The sequence below is a fragment of the Polyodon spathula genome, chromosome 20, assembly GCF_017654505.1.
Source record: "Polyodon spathula isolate WHYD16114869_AA chromosome 20, ASM1765450v1, whole genome shotgun sequence".
NCBI lineage: Eukaryota > Metazoa > Chordata > Actinopteri > Acipenseriformes > Polyodontidae > Polyodon > Polyodon spathula.
Genome location: NC_054553.1, coordinates 18,688,749 through 18,715,749, shown reverse-complemented (window position 1 = coordinate 18,715,749; position 27,001 = coordinate 18,688,749). Strand labels below are relative to the sequence as shown.

At 40.8% G+C, this 27,001-nt stretch overlaps 2 protein-coding genes across 10 annotated transcripts in view; both read left to right on the top strand.

The window, feature by feature from the left end:
* Nucleotides 1–10,409, top strand: part of slc16a5a (solute carrier family 16 member 5a) — a 45,638-nt gene extending 35,229 nt beyond the window's left edge. For all 8 annotated transcript variants that reach the window (XM_041220013.1, XM_041220014.1, XM_041220011.1 and 5 more), the window contains one exon: nucleotides 8,005–10,409. In XM_041220013.1, the coding sequence (XP_041075947.1) occupies nucleotides 8,005–8,243 (239 nt within the window). In that variant the 3' untranslated portion in view covers nucleotides 8,244–10,409. The remainder of the gene's footprint in view (nucleotides 1–8,004) is intronic.
* Nucleotides 10,410–22,702: 12,293 nt separating this feature from the next.
* On the top strand, nucleotides 22,703–26,945 carry armc7 (armadillo repeat containing 7). Of its 2 annotated transcripts, none has more exons than XM_041220019.1 (4): nucleotides 22,703–22,802; nucleotides 24,719–24,883; nucleotides 25,429–25,572; nucleotides 26,247–26,945. In XM_041220019.1, the coding sequence occupies exons 2-4, from the start codon at nucleotides 24,787–24,789 to the stop codon at nucleotides 26,582–26,584; spliced, it is 579 nt and encodes a 192-aa protein (XP_041075953.1). In that variant the 5' UTR covers nucleotides 22,703–22,802; nucleotides 24,719–24,786; the 3' UTR covers nucleotides 26,585–26,945. The 2 variants fall into 2 exon arrangements, with proteins under 2 accessions (XP_041075953.1, XP_041075954.1); XM_041220020.1 differs by having other exon boundaries at nucleotides 22,710–22,802; nucleotides 24,779–24,883.
* The last annotated feature ends 56 nt before the right edge of the window (nucleotides 26,946–27,001 follow it).

Below are 27,001 nucleotides of genomic sequence, written 5' to 3'. Positions count from 1 at the left end.
GGTTATTATCATAACCCTGGTTCCCTAAAATAGAAATGTAACTATTGCCTCCTAAAGACCCCAAACTCGAATAGATATGTCAAAGCTGCAAGCCAGTGCCTTTGACACACTCCTGCTTGCCCCCGAGGGCATAAGACCGTGCACAGATACCAGCATCACTGCTGCAGTCATGGATGCAGCAACCTTGAAGGTTAATGGTTACATTTCTGTTTTAGAGATAATAACTTAATATTCCCTATCAAGTACGAAATATAACCATAACTGTATGGGTGGGAGTACCAATGCTGTCGCAAGGGATTATTGCAGAAAGACTGGAATGCTACAAGACTAAGCCGAAGGCTACCCGCGCTGATGAGTTAACCCTTTGAGTAGGACGAACGTACCGGGACGTTCTGCAACTTTAAACTTGAGATACTGAGCCTAAAAAATCCCTGATCGCATAATATTGTAACACTAGGTTTCTTTAACACCTTTTCTTGTTCTTTTAATAATAGTGAATTCAGCTTCCGATTTTAAATTCAAATACACACAGTTCTTCCACTGAATCGTATGTCACCGAGTGTGTCAGTGAAGACATAAACGAAGAATATTTACTATCAACATCAAGTGACAGTGAAGAGGCGGTGCCAAGCTCTGTGCATTACTCCATGCTTCATGGAGTATCTCATACTTTCCATGCTTCATGGAGTATCTCATACTCCATGCTTCATGGAGTATCTCATACGCTGAAGCATTAGACACTCTCACTCCCTCCGCCCCCACAACCTGTTTACCCGGATGTGATTTATTCGTCTCTCTCTCTCTCGCTCGTCCTTTTTTTTTTATTAGGACATGTTCTTGTGGTTGTTCCACCCCATTGTTTATTGCCTAAATGTTATTTTTTAGCACAGGAAAAACATATATATATATATATATATATATATATATATATATATATATATATATATATATATATATATATATATATATATGTTTTTATTTATTTATGGTAAAAATGATTTGTCTGTATTTCGTCAGTATTCATTACATTCATACAAACAAAAATAGCTTGTTTGTACTCTGTACTCGTAATAATCAAGCACATGCAGAAGACAGGAAAAAAAAATCTCCAGTAGGGCCCACAGGGCATTTTAGAACTAACTACTGAAAGGGTTAATAATACAGGCATCAACAGCAGACAGCATATCCCCCTTTCCACTGCAGAGCTTGCTCTTTAGTTAAATGGTAAGACATTCATCTTTGACCAGTAAGCTTTGCGGATCACGTCCAGCCCTTGCCTTTCTATTCAATTCAATGGGCTGAGATGCCAATGTATTACATGTTTTATAATAAATCAGGAATGTTTAATAGTTAACAAGTACAATCTTTGTTTTTGTTATTTATAATACATTTTCACGCAGGGTAGGGTGTCTCTTATAATTACAAAAATCTTGTTTTTTAAATTGAAACAGGATTTTTGACAATGTAAGCGTTTCAAGGAGAAACAAACCAAAACTGAGAACATAACTCATTACAGGCACATGCAGGAGGTAAAGGCAGTACAAAGTGCAGGCTATTAACATCAATAAACAGAAACGTGATATGATAAAAGATCAAACAGGTTTGTTTAAAATACACATTTCCTCAAACTGGGAAAGGTAACGACAAAGTCACACTTACGAGATCCACTGAAATCATACAGAGCATGATCTCCCTTTCTGTATTGTGCGTCCCAGCTCTATTCCCCTCCAGAACTTCCTGTCTTGCAGGCTTGTGAGGCGAGAGTGTATTAAATGGAATCAATATTTTTTTTAGTTATTTATATAAATTTTATATTTTTATTTATTATTTTAATTATTTATTATTTTCTTATATAATAATTTTTTTAAATTGTATATATTAATTATTAATTTAATTTTTATTATATTATTTATATTTATATTTATAAATTTTTAATATTTAGTTTATTTATAAATTTTGTTATATTATTTAAATAATTGTTAGTAATTTATGTGTACAGAAATAAAATAATTTATTTTTATTTTCTATACACAACAAAAGGATTAAATAACAAACGAAAAACAAAATGGTGTGAGGGAAGGAGTGCAGGGGTGGAATCCAAAACAAACTGTGATGACTCGTCTTTAATTTGTCTTCGTGGTGACCATACATAAACAAAAAAAAGACAAAAGAAATGTTAGTGTTTCAAAAAATCCCGCTGCACAAAACCAGACTCTCCCTCCACCCGTTACTCCTCCTACTTTACTTTCGGACCAACCCCGAACACAGTAGTACGTTCCCTTTAGTATGTAATGTCCCGCCTCTGTAGTCAGTGGAACACCAATCCCCAACCGACACGTGTCCTTATCCTTCACTTGACTCCAGTGGCTGGAAGTTACATACTCGTACTTCCGCCCCTCACCAAGGTGCCGCCCCTCAAAAGATGACTTTTGCCATGGTCACGAGATCTTGGTAAGGGAAGTCCCGAGTTGGTTTGATGCCATCTACTGTCGGGAGGCTGAATCACAGACCGAAACCCCTTTGACTCATCACATATCCCACCCCTCAGAGTGGAGCCGAAGGAACACTCGGAAACCTCTAACCCTTCCCTTTTACCTCCCTCCCGGGAAAAAAAATCAGCATTTTGATGTAACTTACCCGCACGATACCTTATTTGAAAGGCGAAGGGTTGGAGCGCCAGGTACCACCGCGTAATCCTAGCGTTTGAATCCTTCATCGTGTCTAACCACTTTAAAGAAGCGTGATCTGTGATGAGTACAAAGGGTCGTCCCAGAAGATAGTATTTTAAAGATTCCACTGCCCATTTCACTGCCAGGCATTCTTTCTCCACTACCGAATACCTCTGTTCTCTGGGCAGTAACTTCCGACTGATGTATAGTATCGGGTGTTCTATACCATCTCTCTCCTGGGACAGAACCGCCCCCAGACCAGTCTGCGATGCATCTGTCTGCAGGACGAACTCTCGGCTGAAATCCGGGCTTATTAATGCTGGGGCCTGACTCAAATTAGTTTTAATAGATTCAAAGGCTGTCTGACACTCTGCACTCCACTTAATTTTATTTGGAGCGTTCTTTTTAGTGAGATCAGTGAGAGGGGCGGCTATAGTGGAAAAGTGTGGAATAAAGCGGCGGTAATAACCAGCCAACCCTAACAGTGATCTCACCTGGGTTTTCGTGGTAGGTACCGGTGAATCCAACAAAGCCTGGACTTTTGAAACCAACGGTTTCACTCTACCCTTACCCATTATGAAACCTAAATATTTAGTTTCTTCTTTTCCAATAGCGCACTTTGCCATGTTCGCTGTGAGCCCCGCCCTCCTCAGAGACTGTAAGACGGCTTCTAATCTAGTCAAATGTTCTCTCCAGGAAGAACTATAAATGACTACATCATCGATATACGCAGCTGCATACTCTCGATGAGGTTGTAAAACCCTGTCCATTAGTCTCTGAAAAGTAGCAGGCGCTCCATGAAGTCCGAACGGCATAGTACAAAATTGAAAAAGACCCTCTGGGGTTGAAAATGCCGTTTTCTCACGAGAGGCTTTCGTTAATGGAATTTGCCAATATCCTTTCGTCAGATCCAGAGTTGAAATAAACCGAGCTTGCCCCAGTTTGTCTAAGAGTTCATCTACTCGAGGCATGGGATATGCATCAAACTTGGAGATAGCATTCACCCTCCTAAAATCGATACATAATCGTAGTGACCCATCTGGCTTGTCTATTGGTACTATTGGGCTACACCACTCACTTCGGGAAGGTTCAATTACCCCAAGTTTCAACATACACTCCACCTCCCTTCGAACAGAATCTCTCCGACTCTCTGGAATGCGATACGGTCTCTGTCTAACTCTTAGACCTGGCGGAGTGATAATAGCATGTTCGATCAAATGCGTTCTTCCAGGCACGTTAGAAAACACATCACTGAACATTTTAATTAGATTGCTTACCTCTTCACGCTGATCAGGAGTTAATTGTTCCCCCATCGGGACCTCAATTGCTGACTCTGACTCAATTGAGGGTCCAAAATCCTCTCCCTCCTGTACAGGAGATATAAAATGGACTTCCCGTTCTTTCCACGGTTTCAGGAGATTAACATGATAAATTTGACTTTCTTTCCGACGCCCAGGCTGTCGGATCTCATAATTGACTTTACCAATTGCTCGAATAACCTGAAAGGGACCCTGCCATTTAGCAAACAACTTAGATTCCGATGAGGGCAACAATAACAACACTTTATCTCCAGGTCGAAAGTTCCGAATTCTTGCATTTTTATTGTAGCTTTGTTGCTGCTTCTGCTGTGCCGCTTTGAGATTGTCATGTGCCAATCGACCGACTAATTCTAAGCGATCGCGTAACTGCAACACGTATTTTACTACATTTTTAGACTCCTTTGACTGTTCTTCCCAGCCTTCTCTTATGAGATCCAAGATACCCCGCGGCTGCCGACCGTACAAGAGCTCAAACGGGGAAAACCCCGTTGAGGATTGTGGTACCTCGCGAACTGCAAAGAGCAAGTAGGGAAGCAGTTTAGCCCAATTGCGTTTTTCTTGATCTACAAAGCGGCGCAACATATTTTTCAAAGTCTGATTAAATCGTTCAACAAGCCCATCCGTTTGTGGATGAAAAACTGAGGTTCTAATTGAACGAATTTTCAATAATTTATATAGTTGCTGAATACAGTCTGACATAAAATTAGTGCCCTGATCAGTGAGAATTTCTTTCGGGATTCCCACCCTAGAGAATATTTTTACCAATTCATTCGCTACAGCTATTGCATTCATAGAGCGTAAGGGAACAGCTTCTGGATATCTCGTTGCGTAGTCCACTACTACTAAAATATACCGATATCCTGACTCTGTTCCCTCCAGAGGGCCTACTAAATCTACACCAATCCTTTCAAACGGTACCCCAATAATTGGAAGTGGAACCAGAGGTGCGGGGCGAACTGACTTAGGGGCAGCTAATTGACATTCAGGACACTCCGATACATACTTCCGCACAAGACCATAAACCCCAGGCCAAAAAAACCGGGCCAGAATTCGTTCCTGAGTCTTTTCAGTTCCCAAATGACCTGAAAATGGAATGTCATGCGCCAATCTCATGATTTCTGACTGAAAAGGCCTAGGAACCAATAACTGTTTTACGAGCTGTCCCGTCCCGGGAGCCCGGGTTATTCTATATAATAAGTGCCCAGATACAGAAAAATGCGGAAATACCACCGGTTGTCCTTCCTGCATATCCTTCCCCTCGATATATCTAACCCGTTTCCAAGCATACTGTAACGTGGGATCATTTTGTTGTTCATATCCCAAGTCAATATCTCGGTCCCAATGGTTAGGTACACAGAGAGGAGTGTCTTTTATTACATGACCTTCCACCTCAGTAACCTCGCAGCCCCGGTTACACTGAATACCTACTCCCTTTCCTTGCCGTTTCAGCGATTGGTTTACTTTTGTGTCAGACCCCTCCCCTTGTCGTCTCAGAGTTCCCTCATATTTTTCCACCCGACGCTCTCTTTTTGTTTTTCTTGGGCGGATTTTAGGGTTAAACAGGTCGGATTGCAACGGAAAAATCTCGCCAATTGTTTTCTCCTGTTGCTTTAATTGTCCCCTGGTAGAAACTAAGACCATTTCCCGACCTAAAATACGATCAAAAAACGGCCAGTCTCTTCCCAGGAGAACAGGGTATGGTAAACATTGCGCTACAGCCACTTTAACGCAAGCTGAATAATCACCTACAATAAGTCTAACTTTAGTGGTGGGATAAACCCGAGTTTCTCCATGAATACAGGAGATAGCCACTTTACCCTGTGGCTCCCAGGCTACCCCATCCAAGAGAGCTTGCCGAATCAATGTTTGTGCACACCCAGAGTCCGCAAATGCGTAAGTACTCTTTCCCCCGACCTGTACTCTTAACTGATAAGGGCCCTCCCGACATTCCCCAGTGTTCCTACCTGTTACTGCTGACCAGGATCTTGTCGCCAGGTCCACCTTTATTACTGGACAATTCCTGGCAATGTGTCCAGGCTCATTACATTGGTAGCACACTTGGTTAGGAGGCATCAACGGAGTTAATCTGTCCTGCGAGTCCGCGACCGGCAGGTTAGGGGGATTCTCTCTCGCCCAGGATGGGGCTAACCTCGACCTCCATGGTCTGAAGGTCCGGTTACCCCCTCTGGGCTTCATTGGTTGGTTGGTCCGAGTTAGTTTAGGGGCAGGAGTGGGGTCTGACCCGGCACCTTCGTTTGCGTCTTCGTAGGCCTCCGCCAGGAGGAGGGCATCCTCGAGAGTGGTAGGTCTATTCCTCTTAATCCACTCTCGATTCCCTGGCGGTAGTATAGACGCAAACTGTTCTATAACTATTTTCTGCACCAGTTCTTGGGGTGTATGTTCTTCTGGCCGCAGCCACCGGGTGCACTGATCTAAAAGATATTGTCCCGCAACCCGGGGCCGCATCCCCTTGGACAGCTGGTATTCCCGAAAACGGCGCCGGTATGTTTCCTCCGTGATCCCGAGGCGTGAGAGAATGGCTTCTTTAACTTTGACATAGTCCCCTGCATTCGTGGCCGTCAGGGCTCGATATGCTGCCTGAGCTTCCCCTGTCAGGCAGGGTGCCAATTTCATGGCCCAGTGTTCCCTAGGCCACTCTGCAGCCTCTGCCACTCTCTCAAAAGTAATCAAGAAAGCCTCGGGATCATCTTCCGAGGTCATCTTCTGAAGATTAGGCTGAGCTGCAAACATCCGGGCAACCGCTCTCTCTGATGTTGATATTGATAGTTTTTCTACCAGCTGTCCCAAGAACTGGGCGAGCTGTTCCAGGTGCCGTGTCTCTCTCTCCTCTCGCTTCTCCTCCTGCTCCCTAAACATTGTCAAAACTGTAGCTGGATCCATTTTCACTTCTGACACCACGTGTGAGGCGAGAGTGTATTAAATGGAATGTCCAGACAGTAATTTATGTGTACAGAAATAAAATAATTTATTTTTATTTTCTATACACAACAAAAGGATTAAATAACAAACGAAAAACAAAATGGTGTGAGGGAAGGAGTGCAGGGGTGGAATCCAAAACAAACTGTGATGACTCGTCTTTAATTTGTCTTCGTGGTGACCATACATAAACAAAAAAAAGACAAAAGAAATGTTAGTGTTTCAAAAATCCCGCTGCACAAAACCAGACTCTCCCTCCACCCGTTACTCCTCCTACTTTACTTTCGGACCAACCCCGAACACAGTAGTACGTTCCCTTTAGTATGTAATGTCCCGCCTCTGTAGTCAGTGGAACACCAATCCCCAACCGACACGTGTCCTTATCCTTCACTTGACTCCAGTGGCTGGAATTTACATACTCGTACTTCCGCCCCTCACCAAGGTGCCGCCCCTCAAAAGATGACTTTTGCCATGGTCACGAGATCTTGGTAAGGGAAGTCCCGAGTTGGTTTGATGCCATCTACTGTCGGGAGGCTGAATCACAGACCGAAAACCCCTTTGACTCATCACAGGCTTATTCTGTTCTCATGGAAACCACGTCTAAGCAGGTGAAAGGGATTGTACTGGAGCATCCGCCCTGGTGAGCGCAGATACCTTTCTGAGAAGCATTAAGGAAATGCCTGTAACCACTATCTTTTCCTGTCATTCCCAAGACGTTCAGACTTGAGATTCACAACAGGCTGTCAGTTTAAAGCAGTATTAACTGAGATGGTTGCTGCACAGTTCTGATGAGTTTAGTTACTCAAGCAGTTACAACAGCTCTGTTAAGCAGGACTGGGACAGGACAGGCAGAACTCCTTCCCCTACTTACTGTTTGATTTTCCACCATTTGCTAGATCATTAAAATAGACCTCACTCATTTTTCTTTTCTTTCTGTCTTTTTTTGTTTTCTGTAGTGTTGATTTTGTTTTTTTCTTTTTTAAATATTAAAAAGTTAAAAATTCATATGCAGTAGAGTAGTGAGTATATGTTCTTGAAACAGTCCCTCACTCATGCTGTCTCCTGTTTCTCTGTTTCAGGCCTCCTTGTGGACACCACTCAGGAATACAAGTATGTTTTCTATGCGTGCTGCTGCGCCGTGGTTTCCTCTGCGCTCTTCATGGGTGTAGCCTTCAACCTGCTGGAACGGGACGAAGGAAAGACCAGGGATCCCCCAAAACACGCTGCCCCCCTCTCCCTGGACTGCCAGTACACTGGGATCACACCGGGGAGCAGAGCAGGGCAGAGGAGCATCTCAGAGTACATCACCACCGTCTGATAGGCTGCAACTCCCACACCCCATTCTCAGGGGCTCACCCCTCCCTGCCGCTCAGTCCACAGAGTTTTAGTCGTGCCTAATTTGACAGGATCATTTTCATTGTACTGTAGATCATCAGGATCACTGACGTCTTTCACAGTACAGTTTAGAGTTTCACAGTCCAGCCCATGCTCCATCCAGGGATTGCTTCACAGTGTCTCATTGCAGGGAATGTGCAATACCAGCACCGAGTACAGAGACCCTGTTTCATCGACTGCTGAGCAGGGCTTGTCTACTTAGTATAGTTCCTTAAACATTTTCTATGAGAATTTATGATTGAGCATTCCTGAGAAATCTCCTGCATCTGTGAGAATCTTTTGCTTGTTGCGCACTTATGTGAATTACATCACTGGTGGGATTCTTCCAGATTTTCTGTATCCGTGTCACAGCTTCTTTTAGCTTTCTTCAGTGCCTAGAACTTTTTTAAATATTATATTCCTCCCTCCCATGGTAGCTTCCATACCATGCCTTAATTGTTCTTATAAGTACAACTCCCATTGCAGAGCCAGGTTCAGTAACTCACTCATTTAGATGTATTACCGAAACTCAAGAGCAACCAGAAAACTGTAAATACAGCTGCAGGAACAGCTTCTAATAGTAAACTCACGTATTCATGCTGTGATGAGAAGTACAAATCCAGAGTTGCTACGAAGAGACTGTATAATGCACTGGTGAGACACAACTGGAGTACTCTGGCCAGTTCTGGCCACCTCAGCACCAAAGGGACATTGTGACCCTGGAGAGAGTCGAACAAAGCGCAACCAGACTAATCCCAGCAAGGCTTACAGGAATGAGCCTTGAAGAAAGATTGAAAGAAGTTGAAAGAAGCATATTGTGCCTGGACAGTTCTGGATGACAGAGTTATTGTAAACTTTAAACACAACAATGCCTCAATAAATTGTGTACCTGTTAAGAGCCTGTTTAAACAGGTGTGTTCATACCTGCATGCGTGATCCAGCTGGCACTCAGGGTCTCTGTTTCTTTTCATTTGGCATAATTTTCAGAATGTCTGAAATGGTTTCCCTTGCAATGGTGGAACTTTTTGTGTTGGTTTTGGTAAACAGTCAGCCCTTTTGATAAGTGCAATTTTTCTATCCAGAGCTAGCTGTTGTGATGAAGTGTAGACATTATATTTGTGGTTCAGTAACTGCATAATTCAGAATGGAGCTAGCGGGACACGTGAGTACATACACAACATCTTGCTTTTGTTTGGATTTTTTAAATGCTAGTTTTAAACTTTGAAAAAAGAAATCACATGTCAGATTAACATTGGTTTTAGACAGACAAGACCCATTCATTTCAATAGGGATTTGGTGTGAATTCTACAGAATGCTGGTGTGCAGAGGGACAGGATTAGACAGGTTTCACTGTACTAGGGTTCAGACGAGCATTGATGGGCTGAATGGTCTCCCCTCGTTTGTACATTGCATTATGATCAGTTCAAAACAATTGCTGAAATTCCTGACATCTTGTCATTTCAGTAATACCAAAGAAAAGGATTTCTAAAATCCAAGATTGGGTGCAGAATTCGACAGGTTGTAACCCTGTAGAGCTGTCTCAGCTGTTCCATTTTCACTGTGGGCTTCATTACCTAAACCAGAGGCTTTGCCTTTGCCTCGTGGGACTTCATGTTCTTAGTACAACCTGGAGTGACTCAAACTGCTCTGCAATGGAGGTAAATACAGAGTATAGATCGCAGGGGCTCCATGTTGCAAGCCAGCTTGGGCTCTAATGCATTTGACAGGCAGCAGTTACAAAGCCTGGGTTGGGAGGTTGAGGGATGAATAACAATGTAAGCAATATGTTGATGAAATGTAGTTGTTCCATGGAGGTGTGTATCTGGGATCCCTTTACCCTGATGCATCACTTTAGTCTCATGACTGCAGTTTGAACATAAAAAATCTCTATTATTCACTCTGGAGAATTCTACAGGTAATATCTCTGACACTGGGGCCAAAGCTTTCCTATTGACTTCCACATGTACACGTGTTTCAATACAAATCTCTGCTGTCAATCAAAAACTCAACCCTCAGTGGTTAACCACACTGTGGAGCTCTTATTGCTTCAGGCTTTTATAAATCTGTTTACAAACTGTAGCTTCTGATGCCAATAAATGAGGTCAGAGATCGTTTTGCTTGTGGAGTGTTAAATTGCACATGATTTTAAAGCTTGTAGCACTCCTGGGAAAGTTACTCTCCAGACAATAGCGCCCAAATCGGAGGGTGTTCCCGTTCGACTATCACCCACAACAACAACCAACTGTCCCAAGCACGTGAATCGATTTACTGTCTTCAGTACTGTCTGTCTGTATGGATTGTTCTGCTGTCCCAAGCACGTGAAGGGATTTACTGTCTTCAGTACTGTATGTCTGTATGGATTGTTCTGCTGTCCGATTGGCTGGGATGGTGTCAGAGGCTTCACATTCCTGTTAGAATACGAGTCTGTATTTTTGAGTCAATAGGGTTATAGCATGCAAGTCCTGTTCAGCAGCACTGTGTTATTATTCAGTTTGATGTACTGTATGTGTTTCATTGGCTTTTTAAAATAACTACTTCTCAGCACGGTTGGAGTGACAGCCCCTGGATATTATAAGAACATTTTACAGTACTCAAGTATCACTCTAGATTGCATCACCTTTGGATAACCCCAAAAAATAAGCCAGTGAATTCCCTGGCTCAGCCACTGACTCACTGTGTGTGACCCTGAGCTTCATAAGTGACTCTGCATAGCAGTTGTGATGCACAGGTCGCCCCCTGGTCTCTGGAAGTCAGTTTGGATAAAATCATCTGCTAAATTACCAACTAATAATAAAAAATATTTATTTGACAAGTATAAAACTCAGTTTTAACTGATCATCTTGTGATTAGGTTTTATTGAAAACTCTGCTTCACATCGTGATTTTACTACAGATCTCCTATACATGAATGTCAAAGTTGCTTTGTTTATTTAGACAGTTTTGTGATTTAAAGAAACAATTGTTTTTAAATATATTCATGTTTTAGTATTTTTAATATATATACTATAGAAAGTATTTTAATAGTTTCCACATGACCTGTTTAATTAAATTAAAATGTAGACACTGTTGTGGCAAGTGTTTCTTTTATTTTGTCCAGCCTCTCAGGTGTTTCTTTTATATCAGTAGCCTCTTAGTCATAGTGCTGGACTGTAGTGGCAGCACACGGAGGAAAGGCACACAGGAATCAACAGAGGAATCAACATTCAATTTCACCCACTGTATTCAAGCCGCCTCGGTATTTGACGAGTGTTATTTTTTTTATGAGAATCATACTGTATATAGTGTGGCACTAAATTATACAGCTGATGCATTAGCTGAAACTCAAAATTATAGAATCGTACCATATTTCAGTAAAATGAACCTGGTGCCCCATAAAATGGCCCATCAAAGAAAGGGCAGAAATTCTGCTGTACTGTAGAATGTGTGGTTTATTTCAGACTTCATTTATGCATTTGGTTTCTTTTCATGACACTTTCCAATACATTCATTTATAAATGCTGTTATATGAACCAATAAGGACAGCACATGTACCACTAAATCGATTTCAAAACATGTTTGTAATGAATATCCAAATATCTGTCCCAGCACTCTTCCTTTATTGGAATTGCAGAGCAGGCTTGCTGTTGCTGTTCCGACAGCGTGATCCCACAACAGGCTGGGAAAAAAAACAAAGGTGCCACCTGCTGGTGTAAATATACAATGAAAACTTTTTTTTTTTCTAAACGCCATAGGCTGACAATCTTTAAACTTCCCCAGAATGTGTAATAAAACTAGTGCCGTTTGCTTATTCAGCACATTCCAACATGCACAACAAAGCTATTTTGAGTAATAATGTGGAGATCCTAACCTAGCAGTCCACGGCAGTCCTAGTTTAGTGTCCCAAATCAATACTAATTACAAGCATTTACCGACATGGGTTTGCCCTGCATGTCCACTCCATTACATGCTCAGACTCGAACAAAATGCCAAGATTAAAACCCTACTGTTATGAGCCAGGCTTCTTCATGATTCCAGTTTGTAGTGTTCCTCACCTTAACTGAACAGACATTTCTTTAAAGAATACAACTTCTGTTTTGGAACAATACCCATTTCCTTTCTCTTTTTAGTCTCATTAAATGCTAAGCTTGTCAAGTGCTAAGCTTGTACTTGGAATTAGTCAATTTTATTAGCACACACACACACAGTGTCCTTTTATATATAAACAAAAAATATATTAAAAAAAAAAAAAAAACACAATGCTGCCACGGTCTTAAACAGAAGGCAACTTCCAAGGAAAGTAAACTGGGGCCTCGTCTGCCAGCTGCACTGCCTGGTCACCCTGAAGGAGGCTTCTTCTGTGCCAGCTGATCCATCTGCCTCTGCCGCCGCTCCACAACATCCAGAAGCTTCTCGTTGTACTCGGCACGTTCTCGAGCACGCACCTCATCTACATCTGGAAAGAATTTGTGTCTGCAGAAATAGACAGGACTGGAGTCACTACACAGTGCTGGTGCTTCTGACAAGTGACCAGATCCTTGTGCTGATTTGGCGATATTAGCATTGCTTACAGGAGTAAGAGCCAGCACCATCTAGTGAACAGCTAAGTTAGATATAAGTGTCCTGCTGTAATTCTAGCAATAGACCACTGTGCACTAGATGTGGCTGACATTTATTAATATAAAAGACTGCGGCCAATCTAGCCAGTGATACATAAATATGTCTGTGGCATGCATCTTGAACTGAAGATTAGCTTCTGAAACCAGGTGAAGATATATTAACACAGACTTCTTGTGCGTCAGTGTGTGTATGTGTATGTCAGTGTAGCTGTGTGTGTGGGTGTGTGTGTCAGTGTCAGCGTGTATCAGTGTGCGTGTGTGTATGTCAGTGTAGCTGTGTGTGTGGGTGTGTGTGTCAGTGTGCGTCAGTGTCAGCGTGTATCAGTGTGCGTGTGTATATAATACAACAATATTCAAGTAATATCAATTAGAACCAGCTTCATAAAACAATCATAAAACACACATGTATATTCTACATTCATCTAATTGCTAAACATGTGATGGGTTTTATCCAGACAGTGCCTGCTGGATAGTCAGCAGTGGCATTCATCAGTATGTTTCAATGCCCAGTACTTGCTGGACACTAGATCATCAGCTTCTGTCATTTCCAGCAGGGCTGTGTATGATTTGATTCCCATATCTAATTACATTTATTACAGTTACCATATTCCCGAATGCTATATACACTGAAAATCCTAACATGCACCAGTAAAAAACACAAAAACGTATAGTTATACACACATCAAAGACGGGCACGCTGAGTTCGGTTCAAAGCAGTAAAATTGTTAATGTGTTGTGCAGGGAGTGTGTATGTGGTCCCACAAAAAAAAGTTTATCACTACCGCAAAAAACTAACTTTTTTTATATATATATATAAAAAAAAAAAAAAAAAAAAAAAAAAAAAACTCAAAAATATATATATATATGTATGTGTGTGTGTGTGTGTATGGAAAGCAACTACAAACATTAATTTACATATTGCTAAATATTTATTTTGAATATCGCTTTTCATGGCCAAAGTAGCTATCTGAAAGTGCTTCAGATAAATTAAGATACATACAATAGCATTTTGTAGAATAGAAGCCTTAAACATGTAAATATGCTCTCTCCATGCCACACAAAAAATGATCAACTGAGAGCATCGTATTTTAACTTGGGGGGATATAGATGGCATATACGAGGTTCTTCTTGTCGGCATTTACTGAATCAAGCAGCATTTCTGCAGTGCAATGATTAGCATGACAACGCCCTTCACAGGAACTGCTAGACGGTGGGTTACCATGGTTCCAGAACTCGCCTCACTTGCCTTGGCCTGCAAATCGCGTATGTCTAGTGTAATAATGCGTCAAATGCATGTCACTAATCCTTGTAGGGTTTGCCACAGAAACCGAGGACTGGTCTGCATTTTGCAGCCAGCCGATGCAAGACCCTGGCTAGTACGCAGTTCACAGTGCTAGGGTCCCTGGAGCCAGAGTATGCATGCTCATCCTGTACCAGGACGGGCAGGAGTTTTGATTTCTCTGCTTCACTCCAACTTCTTGGGGCAGCGACCAAAGATGGACTGTCAGTGTTGCAAGAAGCCATCCAGTTGAAGCTTTCTTCCTGAGGAATCACAAACTCATCCTGCCACCAACAGAAGAGGTATTTGCAGACCTCATTCCAACCAATGAGGTTTCCCATTGCTTCTGCAACAACTATGAGGAGCAGGTGAGAGAAGACCAGTGTGCGTGAAAGGTGATGGAAACTGCTTGTTTAATGCTCTTTCCATTGAACTAATAGGAAAATAATCCTTGTCCTCTGAACTAGTCAGGACCTGCCTGCAGATGGTTGACCATGGCTCAGAATATGCAAATCAATTACAGAGGACCGGGATTGGTCTCTCCAGATTATGATGATGCCTGCTTGGAGTGCGCTGTGGATGCTATTCATCAGCCTGGACTATGCAATTTGCATCTACAGTTATCACACACAAGAATGTATCTGTGTACCCATCTGTAAATGACATGCTAGACAGATGTATGCATTTGTTATGCCTCATTCTACCCACAAAGATCCACGCAGCCTAGTCCTCCACTATACATCATGTGGACCAGTACGACCCTTCATTCTGTCAGAAAGACATGGATCCCAAACCACTTTGTGACTCTCCTTCTCAAAGACAACAGGATGCAATGAAGTTTATGACTGACCACCAGCCTCTTTGCAACACTAACACTAAAGATCAGTGCAGGCAGTCAGTCCTAAGACACTGTCACCTTCCAAAACTAAAATTTAATGTTATTTATTATTATTATTATTATTATTATTATTATTATTATTATTATTATTATTATTATTATTATTATTATTATTAATAATAATTTGGCTGATGCTGTTATCCAAGGCGACTTACAAGGTTTACCATATTCAAATACAATGCATTTTACAAACGTTCATATACAAGGTAATAAGTTATGGTTAGGTAAGAATGATTAACTAATTACCGACATATGCATTTAAGTAACAAACTGGTCATGCATGTACTGACAACTTTTTTTTTTTTTTTTTTTATTGACAGACCAAGACGGTCAGTGCAAAAATCCAGATAATATTCAACAAGCCCCAAAAGAGGACTACTTTAATGTAGAAGTAGTGAACACTAGTTCTGACACTGACTGCTACTGGTATAGTGATATTGACAGCTGTAAAATTCTGGTAGTCATAGAAGTAAGATTGCTGATTTCCAAGATGGCCACGGTTCAACTCCCACTGTCTCTGCTACCTCTTTGTTACAATATCATAGATGAATGCCATTCTAGCAGATTATGTACACAATTGTTTATGTTATTAGTATAATACTACAGAGCTTATTCTCTGCCTTGAATTACACTGTGTAACACAATTTTTGTTCCTGGGTAGTAAGTGTTATTTCCTAATTGCTTATGCCTGAAAAGTATAGAAAATGGCTATTATTCCCCACAAACTTTGCTTTTGTGATCAGGACAGTGATATTTCAAAATATCACTATTTACTGTAAATACAGTATAATCGTAAATCTTAAAACTACTCACTTCTAAATCTTTTGTAGTCATTTTTGTATTACTTTAGTATAAATACATGTTAATTTGGATTCATATGTTGTTTTTTTCTGACTTTATGTGAACGAAAAGACACACATTTGCCCATTTTCCCATTGGAAATAGTGATATTTTGAAATATCACTATCCTGGTCACAAAAGCAAAGTTTGTGGGGAATAATAGCCATTTTCTATACTTTTCAGGCAATTCGTTCTGGTGATGCATCGATTGATACTCACTGCAATGCTGCACAGAACATTGTATTTAAATGCTTGAAAAACTAAGTCACCCTGCATAAAGGCTTCAGCCAAAATAATAATAATAATAATAATAATAGGGCTTATATTAGCTACAAAAAAATACTATACATCCATATGGAACTATCAACACTGTGGAGAAGTCATTTAATCTCCTCCAAGAAAAAGAAGAGCAAGGAGGAAACCAGTAGCTGAAAATGTAATTATATTTATATTTTCACCATGTTTCAATCACTGATTACTACATTCATTTCTTATATTTTCCTAACTATGACACATTAGGATTTTTGTAGATTTATATCATTTATATACACTGTACCACACTATAGAAATACAAAAAGCTATTTTTCACATTTCAAAAAGGTTGTGCTGCCAGGAAGCCCAGTCGAATCCATGAGCCTAAAGAGCGACTGTGTCTGTGTATCAACCCCAGAGAGCGACTCTGAGTCTGTGTATCAACTCCAAAGCATGCGTCCTCCGCTTCAGAACTTACCAAACAAATCTAGGCAAACCTTTTACATTTGTTGTAAAATTATATATATATATATATATATATATATATATATATATATATATACATACACACATATATATACACACACACACACACAGTACCAGTCAAAAGTTTGAGTACACCTGCTTAAAACTAGGTTTTTCATGATTATCTCTGCTTTTAACTGTATAAATTTGTCTATAAACACTTATTTCATTATATGATGCGTGTACTTATATAAGCCGACAATCATAAGTGAATTGCATTCAAAAATGTAATTTTTAAATGAAAATGTAAATCTTGTCAATTTCAATGATATGGTCACCCAAAGCAAGGGGATTTCAGTCTGAAGCCCAAGTCAGTTAAAAGTCTGAAATGTGTATAACACTGTATTAGAACACTGGCCTAAGTATAAAAGTGTCTGTTAACTAACAGGTTACCTAATTAACCTTTTGTCACCAATTATTGTTAACAGGTGAGGGTCCATGATTACTATAAATATAGGTAGCATAGGCACAAGTTTGTCATTCCTGAATGTAAGGGAGCAGAAAATGGCAAAATATGCTCAGTTAAGCAATGAAAAAAGACAGTCTGTAATTACTTTAAGAAATGAAGGTCAATCTTTAAGACAAATCACAAGAACTTTGCAAGTGTCTGTAACTGCTGTGGCCAAGACCATCAAACGATTTGAAGAAACTGGACAAGTTCATTTGAGTCACAAGTCTGCGAAACCAGCGATTAACTGCCCCTCAAATACAAGCTCAGCTAAATGCTACTTGAAGTACAGATGTTTCAACATCAACTGTTCAGTGGAGATTGTGTGAAGCTGGCCTAACTGGAAGAATTGCTGCAAAGAAACCATTGTTAAGAGTGCAGAATAAGAGTAAGACTTGCATGGGCCAAAAAACACAGAAACTGGACGTTTGAGGAGCGGTACCGGTCTTATGGACAGATGAGTCAAAATTTGAAATATATGGGTCCAACCGATGAGTATCTGTAAGACGCAGAGAGGGTGAGTGCATGAGTTCTGCATGTGTGGTTCCCACAGTTGGTGATCTTTACCAAGTCCATGACAAGCTCAACCAGCATGGCTATCATAGCATACTTCAGAGGCATGCCATTCCATCAGGATTACGGCTAGTTGGGCAGTCCTTCATTCTTCAGCAAGATAATGACCTGAAACACACCTCAAAGTTGTGCAAGAACTATCTGGAGAAGAAGGAAAGTGAAGGACAACTCAATCTAATGACGTGGCCTGCCCAGTCTCCAGACCTCAATCCCATAGAACTTGTATGGGATGAACTGGACAGAAGAGTCAAAGCAAAGCTACCCACAAGTGCCCTACATCTCTGGCAATTGCTGCAGAAGAGCTGGGAAGACATGTCAGGTGATTTCCTACTGAAACTTGTTAACCGAATGCCTCGTGTTTGTGAGGCTGTTATTAAGGCAAAGGGTGGTTATTCTGAGGAATCCAAAATTGAGAGACAATTTTCAATTTTCTTGAACATTGCCTTTCTTGAACATTAGTTTTGTATATTGTAACAAGTTTTCAGTATTTACAGAAAAGTATACGACGTAAAACATTGTCAATTATGAAAAAACCTAGACACACACACACAGAGTCGCTCTTTGGGCTTGATACATACACAGAGTTGCATATTTTGGGGTTGATACATATACAGAGTCACTCTTTGGGGATTACATCATAATTACCCCTTCTGCCCTGCCTACATTACTGACTGGAAATAATGTACCAAGGTCAAATTCTACAACGGGGGCCTATTGCCTACAACAGGGGCATATTAGCAGGCTATCTCTGTTGCAAGAACATAGACTGAGTTTAAATTAATCTAGATAACTCAAGCCAGGTTAATGTTTCTATCTATGTGCGTGGAACCAATTGTGCTGTCGTGGTATTGTCCTTTATTAACCGTCATCTGAAAAAACGGAGAAGAATGAAAGGGCAAGGTTTTTTTTTTTTTTTTTTTTTTTTTACTGCTTCCGAGCAACAAATTTTAGTTTCAACGTATGATAATGTTAAACGTATGATAACATTAAAAAAAAACAAAAAAAACACAGCTACTGCCAATAAAGCCAGGGTGGCAGCCTGGCAAACTGTAGCTGTTGCCGTTAATGGATAAGTATACAGTCATATCCTGAGCACTCAAGCACAACTCACCAGATTGAATTACTTACACTATTTTTTTTTTTTTATTTATATCCCGCTGTATTTTGATTAATAGGTAATTATGTATGGTTATAGTTTACAGACATAATATCCTAAAGAATATATAGACAGTACTATTTTTACTTCAATCCACCGCATCAATCATGTTGGGAAACCCTATATAAAAGTCAAAAATGTATTAATAATGAAAACATGACAAATTATAATAATGCAAAAATAATAATGAAAAATTTAAAATATGTAGTATATAAATGTTTTTGCCTTATTTATATGGACAAAACATTAAATATGCCTCCTTGTTCTGCTTCACTGGACCATGTCTGGCAGCAACTTCCTAAATGCAAGGTACACTTTCCTTATAGCTCTGCATATCATAACACCCTCTCCCCACGAAAAGCCCTTCTTTTAATTATAGCGCCTGACTTTCACAATTAAACCTGGAAGTTATCAGGATAACCCTTTAAACCACTTTTGTGGTTTATATATGTAAATTATTTAATCAATATTTTAACTGAATAACATCTCTGTTAATATGTATTATCTAATATTATTTTACACTTATGTAAACACATTTTGTTCTTATTACAGACTCTCTTTATGACATCACATACTTAAGCCTTAGTACGCCCACACAAATGAGTGTATCTGAATTGCCAAACACCAGTACACCAGTAAGAGGCGCTAGTGATGCAACTCCCCAGCCAGCACTTGCCAGTGACAACAGTCTGAATGATCGTTTCTTGCCTGTGAAAAAAAATCTATGAATTTCTTTCTGTGCCTTCTCTGGAAACTACCTTGAAGGCTGTGCCGAAAGGACGTAAAGAAGACTATTACTTTTTGGTGGACAACCGAGACAACATGAGAAGACAAAATGCAAACGGAGTGGGTTCCCTGATGACTGTGGTGTATGGGATAGTAATAGTTCAATAACAACGAAGACTTACTATGTGTTACTGGATAGGTTCCTGTTCACTGTAAACACACATAATGGGAAGTATTGTAAACTGAAAAACAAAGAGTGGTTACCACTGGAACCACAACATCTGCCTACAGAAATTGTGACTTTGTGCTGATTTTACAGCAAGCTCAAGCGAGTACAATGCTATCAAAAGCATGCGAGTTGGATCGAAAGTGGAGACACAGCTGTTTAGGAATATCTTGGGACATTTCCAGATCATGCAGCACAACATGGTAATGCCACGAGGACTACAGCTGAATATGTTCGAACTGATCCTGAAGTTCTACTCGCCGTAGCAGAAGGGGTCCATTCCACACAACCACAGCAACTTTACACAGACTTTGTGTTTGGATGATTAATTCAATGCACCCAGGAACACGAAATCCATAATAAAAGCTCAAAGTACAGAAGAAAAGCAGACCACAGGGAAGCAACAGGAACAATGCTGACGACATACAAACTGTTATAAACATGTGGAGTAGTCCTCATTGTGTGTAATATGTAAAGGCTAGGAAGAATATGGATGCACTAGTGAAATCCAAAGACTCCTATGATTTTGAAAAGAAGAAACTGGATCTAAAACTGATGTACGGGAGAGATACTCTGTCATTCTTCACCAATCAGTATGCAAAAGAACATTATAACCCATGACAGACAAAAGCATGGCTCCCAGACAAATGGACGAATAATATTTGAGAGTCTATGAAGCACATTGTGGCTGGAAACAGCAGAAATTACCCAACCTTATCGACAAACTCTACACTATTGTGAAACTTCAGTATATGGATGTGCGTCGGGCACTTCATGGCACGGAAATTATGTTGCTTTCAAATACTTTGGTAAACACGTGTCTGAGGCTGTCTGGGTTACAAAGACGGCAGAGCAGCACGACCAAGCTTTTCAGAACTTTATGAAAGCAAGAATATCACGTTGCAAAAAACTGTTATATCTTTGGAGGGCAAGTTAGAGATCCCGAAGACGGTACAGGTTGCCAGAAAACCAGACCAGCGGACGCAGACAAAAAGCACACATACACATCCAAATTACGGGTGAAAGGAATTATGGCGACTTCACCATTAGGATGTACATAATGCAGCGAGCACGTCTTCCGACCACTCATATCTTAATCCCCTAAATTCAATGGAGCATGTTTCATTATGCAATGCTGCTTTATTATTACATTTATTGTTTGGTTATTGTGTTCTATAGCTCATTGTGATGTGGTTAAGTTATATCAATTGGTTTGTATTTTTCATTGAATAAAAAATATTGCCTATTCACTCATTTTTTTAAATGTTGTCTCTAATTACACACACATATATATATTAGCTCAAAGAGCCAGCTGCCCAACGTTTCGATACATTGTACATATCTTAAGGGAGAATGTGTTTGAATCAAAACACTGGAGGTATTTATAGGTTTTTGATGGCATGATAATGATTTGTTATTGTTTATATTCAAATCCATGATTTATTCTTACATGATGTAATGGTGTTCTACATATTGTGACATCATTTTTTCTTCTATCTTTCAATCTGTATTAATTCCAAATTAACATTAGTTTATATAAACTTATATTTATATTATCATGCAATGCTGGTTCTGAGGATCAGCCTTGATTTGGCCTCCCCAGCGCATCAGTATTTACAACTTTTGAATGTATTTTGTTTATTTAAATGTTATATATTTATTGGAATTAATGGTTCATTCTTTTCTGTTGAGTCAGTTGCATTTCTAATTTTAGCTGTTGTAATACAACAAACTTTACATAATTTATGTCATGTCCTTGACTGCTGAAGTGCTGTACTACTGGTTCATTCATTTCTTTATTTCTAATTAATTAAAGGTGGCTCTGAATTATTTTATATAAAGTTGCTCCAGTCTCTCCAACATATTTTATTTCATCACAGGCTAAACATGTACATCTAACATTTGCTTTCAATGAAATACAAAACTGTAATGTTAATGCACTGTTTTTTTTTGTGTGTGTGTGTGTGTGTGTGTGTGTGTGTGTGTGTGTGTGTGTGTGTGTGTGTGTGTGTGTGTGTGTGTGTGTGTGTGTGTGTGTGTGTGTGTGTGTGTGTGTGTGTGTGTGTGTGTGTGTGTGTGTGTGTGTGTGTGTGTGTGTGTGTGTGTGTGTGTGTGTGTGTGTGTGTGTGGAAACATCATACAAGTAACTCTAAGTTGACAATGTCGGACAGATATACTGGACCGGCAAGAGACCTACCAAAACATCACAAAAACACCTCCTTTGGTTGTTTTGCCAGTACATGTTGTTCTTCTTTCTGGTATAATTATATATTAGTTGTATTTTACTGTATTTTGGTTTATTCTGTTTGCGGGTTCTTTTGTTTGATTTTTTTCTGCGGTAAATAGCGAGACCTTGCATATTTAATGATTACCGCTGTCCAGTCCCAAATCCCCACTGCCCACCTGTTTAAGAAAGCTGACGCCAGTCCAACGAGGATCGTACCGAAAAGCACTGGCTTTCCGAACCGCTTGGCGGCAGATAGCCGACTCTGTTTCATGACAGGGCAGACCCGAGCAGTAGCGCTTCCGAAGACAGGCTCCGTGGACTCGGTGCAAAGCTCTAGCAGGGCATGCAAAACTTTCTCTCTGACCTCCAATTACTCCCATCCCACAGCTTCCTGGCCCTCACTTTAAATTAACCCCACTGAAACAGCGGTTCATTTGCAGATGTGATTACAATTATCACGCGCCTTTCACATATTATACCAACCAAGATTAATTACTGTCAGAACAATATCGGACCATCTTCAGTTACAGTGATATAAGAATCTTTCTTTCTAATTGAGTAATAATGTCTATCGCCTGGAATGATTATTTGTGTTGTTTTATCACTTCCTGACGGAGCACTTAAGCAATGGAACGGAATTGAAAACGTATTCACAAAGGCTGCAGTCTGTAATCATCGCTATACAGAAACAGGCACTCATACAGCGAATGGAGGGCTTAAAGACGGAATAGTAAATCAGTTGCTGGTGGTTACCTCACGGTAAGTCTAGTTTATAGAAAAACCGAGGAGTCCATCAAATCTGATTACTGGTGCTCAAATGGTCACTTTCTAAACAATTTGTGCAGAAGGGGTAGCATTCTGTGGCCTGTGACCACTCGGACACTCCAGCTGTCACTGTTATGTTCCGATTTCACAGTTTCCTTTTCATTTTCTTTATTTGCAATTATGTTATTTTACAAATACGTATATTACAGTAATACAGGCCCGTGTTAAGGTTTATAATAATAAGTACAGGGGGCTACGTTGCTTTTCGTTGGAGTGGTCCGAACCACTGCCGCTGTACTGTTTTCAGTCAGGACCACTCCAGCTGTCACTGTTATGTGCCGAGTTCAGTTTCCTTTTCATTTTTTTGTTGCAATTTTGTTATTTTACAAATACGTATTGTAGTGATCACAGTTCACACATGGAAAGGCAATCGACACACAGACGGAGGGCGAGCGCAAACCCGGGACCTGTCTCTCGCACTAAAGGCAAGAACAGCACCGATACCGCTTTGCAAGGAGCGTATATCGGGCTGTCTTTGTAAGTGATTACGTCACCTACCAGCCCTGCTGCTGTTCCCCGTGCACGCTACGGTATGTTACAGTTATACATGCCAGTGTTCAGGTTTATAATAACAAGTACAGGGGTGTGACAGGATGACGAGTGGCAGTGATCTGGTCTGGACCACTCAGCAGCAAAGGGCAGCAAAAGCCCCTCAGTAGATTATTATACATTTACAGCCTACACTGGCATTTTTTATTACTATAAGTATTTGGGGAATAATATATACGCGGATTGTTATTTTGTTATTTACCTTTTTTTAAAATAGATTTGTAAATGTTTTTAAAGTGTTTTTGTCTGAAATCAGTACATCGGCAGTGGTCCGGACCACTAAGCGCAATGAACGGCGACGTAGTACCTTTGTAATAGGGCGAGGAGACCTGTACAGTATTGTTTGTTTATTTTTAGAACGGGGTCTCCCCCTCCGCCCTCAGGTTATTTTGTATTTGTCTATTATGATATATTCATATTATTTATTAATGACGCTGAAAGCCGTGTGTATTTATATAGGACGGCGAAGCGCCGCGCTGTTTTGTTATTGTTTTTGTTTGCGTGTGTTCCGGCAGAGGCAAGGCAGCCGCTTGTCCTCTGCCAGGAATAATTTAAAAAACCTCGTGGCCATCTGCCAAGTTAATGAAGTGATTAATTTGTTGTTAAATCAGGAGATGGTCACCTGCATTTAAACCTGCAGCTCTGCACTCCGGGTGGGTGTACAGAGGAGAGTGCCTGTGCCTGTGAAGGAGAGCAAGTTAAAATAACAGATTCATGGAACAGTGACTGCAACTGCCCAGCCTGACCTAGGATCTTATTATTATTTTGTGTTCATGATTTGTTTTGGTTCAAACCTTTTCTTTTGTGCTCTATGAGCAAAGTGTTTTGTTTTTGTTCAGATATTTTATTTATTTTTGGTTGTGTATAAATGATGCACCACCCGTCTTTTGGACTGCAGTACTTGCCTGTGTGTTTTTAGTTACTGCATCTGGCCTGAGGTCACCACTCCTCATCCTGTCACACCCCGGTACTTATTATTATAAACCTTAACACTGGCATGTATTACTGTAACATACACATTTGTAAAATAACATAATTGCAAATACAGAAAATGAAAAGGAAACTGTGAAATCGGAACATAAGTGACAGCTGAAGTGCTCCGGACCACAGACCACAGAATGCTACACTCCTTCTCAATTTGTGCAAAGCAACGAGTCAAGAAAAAGCACAGGTGCATAGGAAAAAAAAAAGTATATAAATTCCTTCTCATTTGCCATGTTGTTGAATTTTGTAAAAGATAATTTAAAAGAAAATCACATTGTTTACAAATAGCAAAGCAATATACGTGTTTGTGTTGCTAGAGAAACAGGCCATTCACACTGAAAGGACATGCACACTGTCGTTTTTGCTTGGTGACGTAGCCGCGTCGATGTTTCCGAGGAGAGGTGGCAGTGGTTCCCAGGGGTCGGACAGGTTTGAGTATCTGCAGGCCCTCGTCACGGAGTTCCAGGACACTGACTGCCAAGGTAGCATGACCTTTCTCCTCTCTCTGCCAAAGTAGCATGACCTCTCTCCTCTCTCTGCAAAGGTAGCATGATCTTTCTCCTCTCTGCAATTACGACCAGGATTCACATTTACTCCTAAAAGTACTTGCCACATAATATGTATTGTACATCACAGAGGTTTAGAATAAAAGGGCCAGTTGTATAAAGATATGATATCTACAGAATCTGTTGGGTAGCTCACTAAAGATTCACTCCACTTTCACAGACCCCGTTGGCACTAGTCTTGTTAATTTAGGTAACAGTTAGTGGTAATCGGGGTCTGTGAATACTAACTCATTTTAAACATCCACAATGAACTGCCCATAAGTTATTCCCAATTGTGTTTAATGTAAATTATTGGGCCCTGTATAGCACTAATGGAAGGGCAAAGCATATGCTCTAGGTAATAAAGGTGATAAAGCACATTTTGTTAATGACTTGCAGAGAGGAGCAGGTAACGTGTTTTGGTCGGTTCCTTGTTTTGTTGTTATAGTATTGGCTGCCAGTCTGTTTCTTTGTTTCCTCAGAGGCGAAGGAGCAGGTGCTGGCGAATCTGGCGAACTTCTCGTACGACCCGGCCAACTATGAGCACCTGCGACGGCTGCAGGTCCCAGACCTCTTCCTTGACATGCTGACTGAGGACCAGGAGAGCCTGGTGGAGTACGGCATGGGTGAGTGCAGCCAGCCTCGCCTGGACAGACCAATCACAGCACTGAGTTCAGCCAGCCTCATCCGGACAGACCACATCACAACACTGAGTACAGCCAGCCTCACCTGGAGAGACCAGTCGCAACACAGAGTTCAGCCAGCCTCAATCAGACATACCCGTCACAGCATGCACAGTACACCAGGGGCAAAAACCAGTATAAGCTGGTTTCAAACACTGATTAGCCATGCTAACTACAGCCTCTGTATTTGTATTTTATTCTGCTAATAAACCACACTATTCATTCCATTTAAACTGGTTGAGTCGGTGCATAATTTCCTGCTGCTGAATAAAGTAGGCCTTTGGTCTCCAGCTACCCTCAGACGATCTGTGAGACTCGTGCAGGGTAAGCCGATCGTGCTAGACAGGCAGGCGGTAACAATATATTAAGATTTTATAGTCTGTGCCGGGAGTAAACTTGGCACTGCTAGCTCTGTCCTTGCAGCAGTTGCTCTGGATGCACATTAGTCTTTAACATAATCATTAATTTCTGTTTCCTGGAGAACAAGAAGTTGTAAACTACTGTCTTTTTTTTTTTTTTTTTTTAAAGACACTGAAACCTCTAACTTTGTATTTCCAGTGGTAGCTGGGGATGTATGTTATTACCATTCTTGTTCCTTATACTCTTCTGTTTTGCAGGGGGACTGTGCAACCTGTGCCTGGACAAAGTGAACAAGGCCTACATCCTCCAGAACCGAGGGGTAGAGTTGGTGACTGGCTGCCTGTCGAGCCCTCGTGAGGAGACAGTCCTGTCTGCCATCACTGCACTCATGTACCTGGTCACACCCGCTGCCCGCTCCCAGATCACAGCACCCCCGGTGGTGGAGTGTATGCTGCGCTTCTCCCTCTCCGAAAACAAGCGTCTCAGCAACCTGGCTGAAGTCTTCCTGCAGGATTACTGCAGCCCTGAGCAGCTGGAGAGAGCCCGGAGCCTGCAGGAGCACAGTGCACTGGGGATCCCTCTGCCCAGTGACTAGAGCAGAGAGACAGAGACACGGGGACCCCAGTTCTGCAAGCTTAGAGGACTGGTTAGTAAAGGGGTTGTGTCGGGTAACAAACAAAATCTGCCTTGGAGTGTAAGACTTTACTGCCAGTCTCCCCATTGCAGTGCAGACTTTACTGCCAGTCTCCTGATTGCAGTGGAAGGATCAGAGACACATTTTCCTGCTTGCAGCAGTATAACCAGGATGTTGAGTAAAGGTCTATAGTTGGTTTGTGTACTCAAGGTATTGTTTTCATGAGCCATGTTACCTGACTGTACAAACTGGCCTTTGTAAGTACGATAATCTTACCTGTCATGTCAATTTAAATGATCAATAAAATGTTCTGTTTTTTGCGTAATTCACTTGTGTGCCACGATAATAAATCTCTATGAAGCTGTGTATAATATGGGG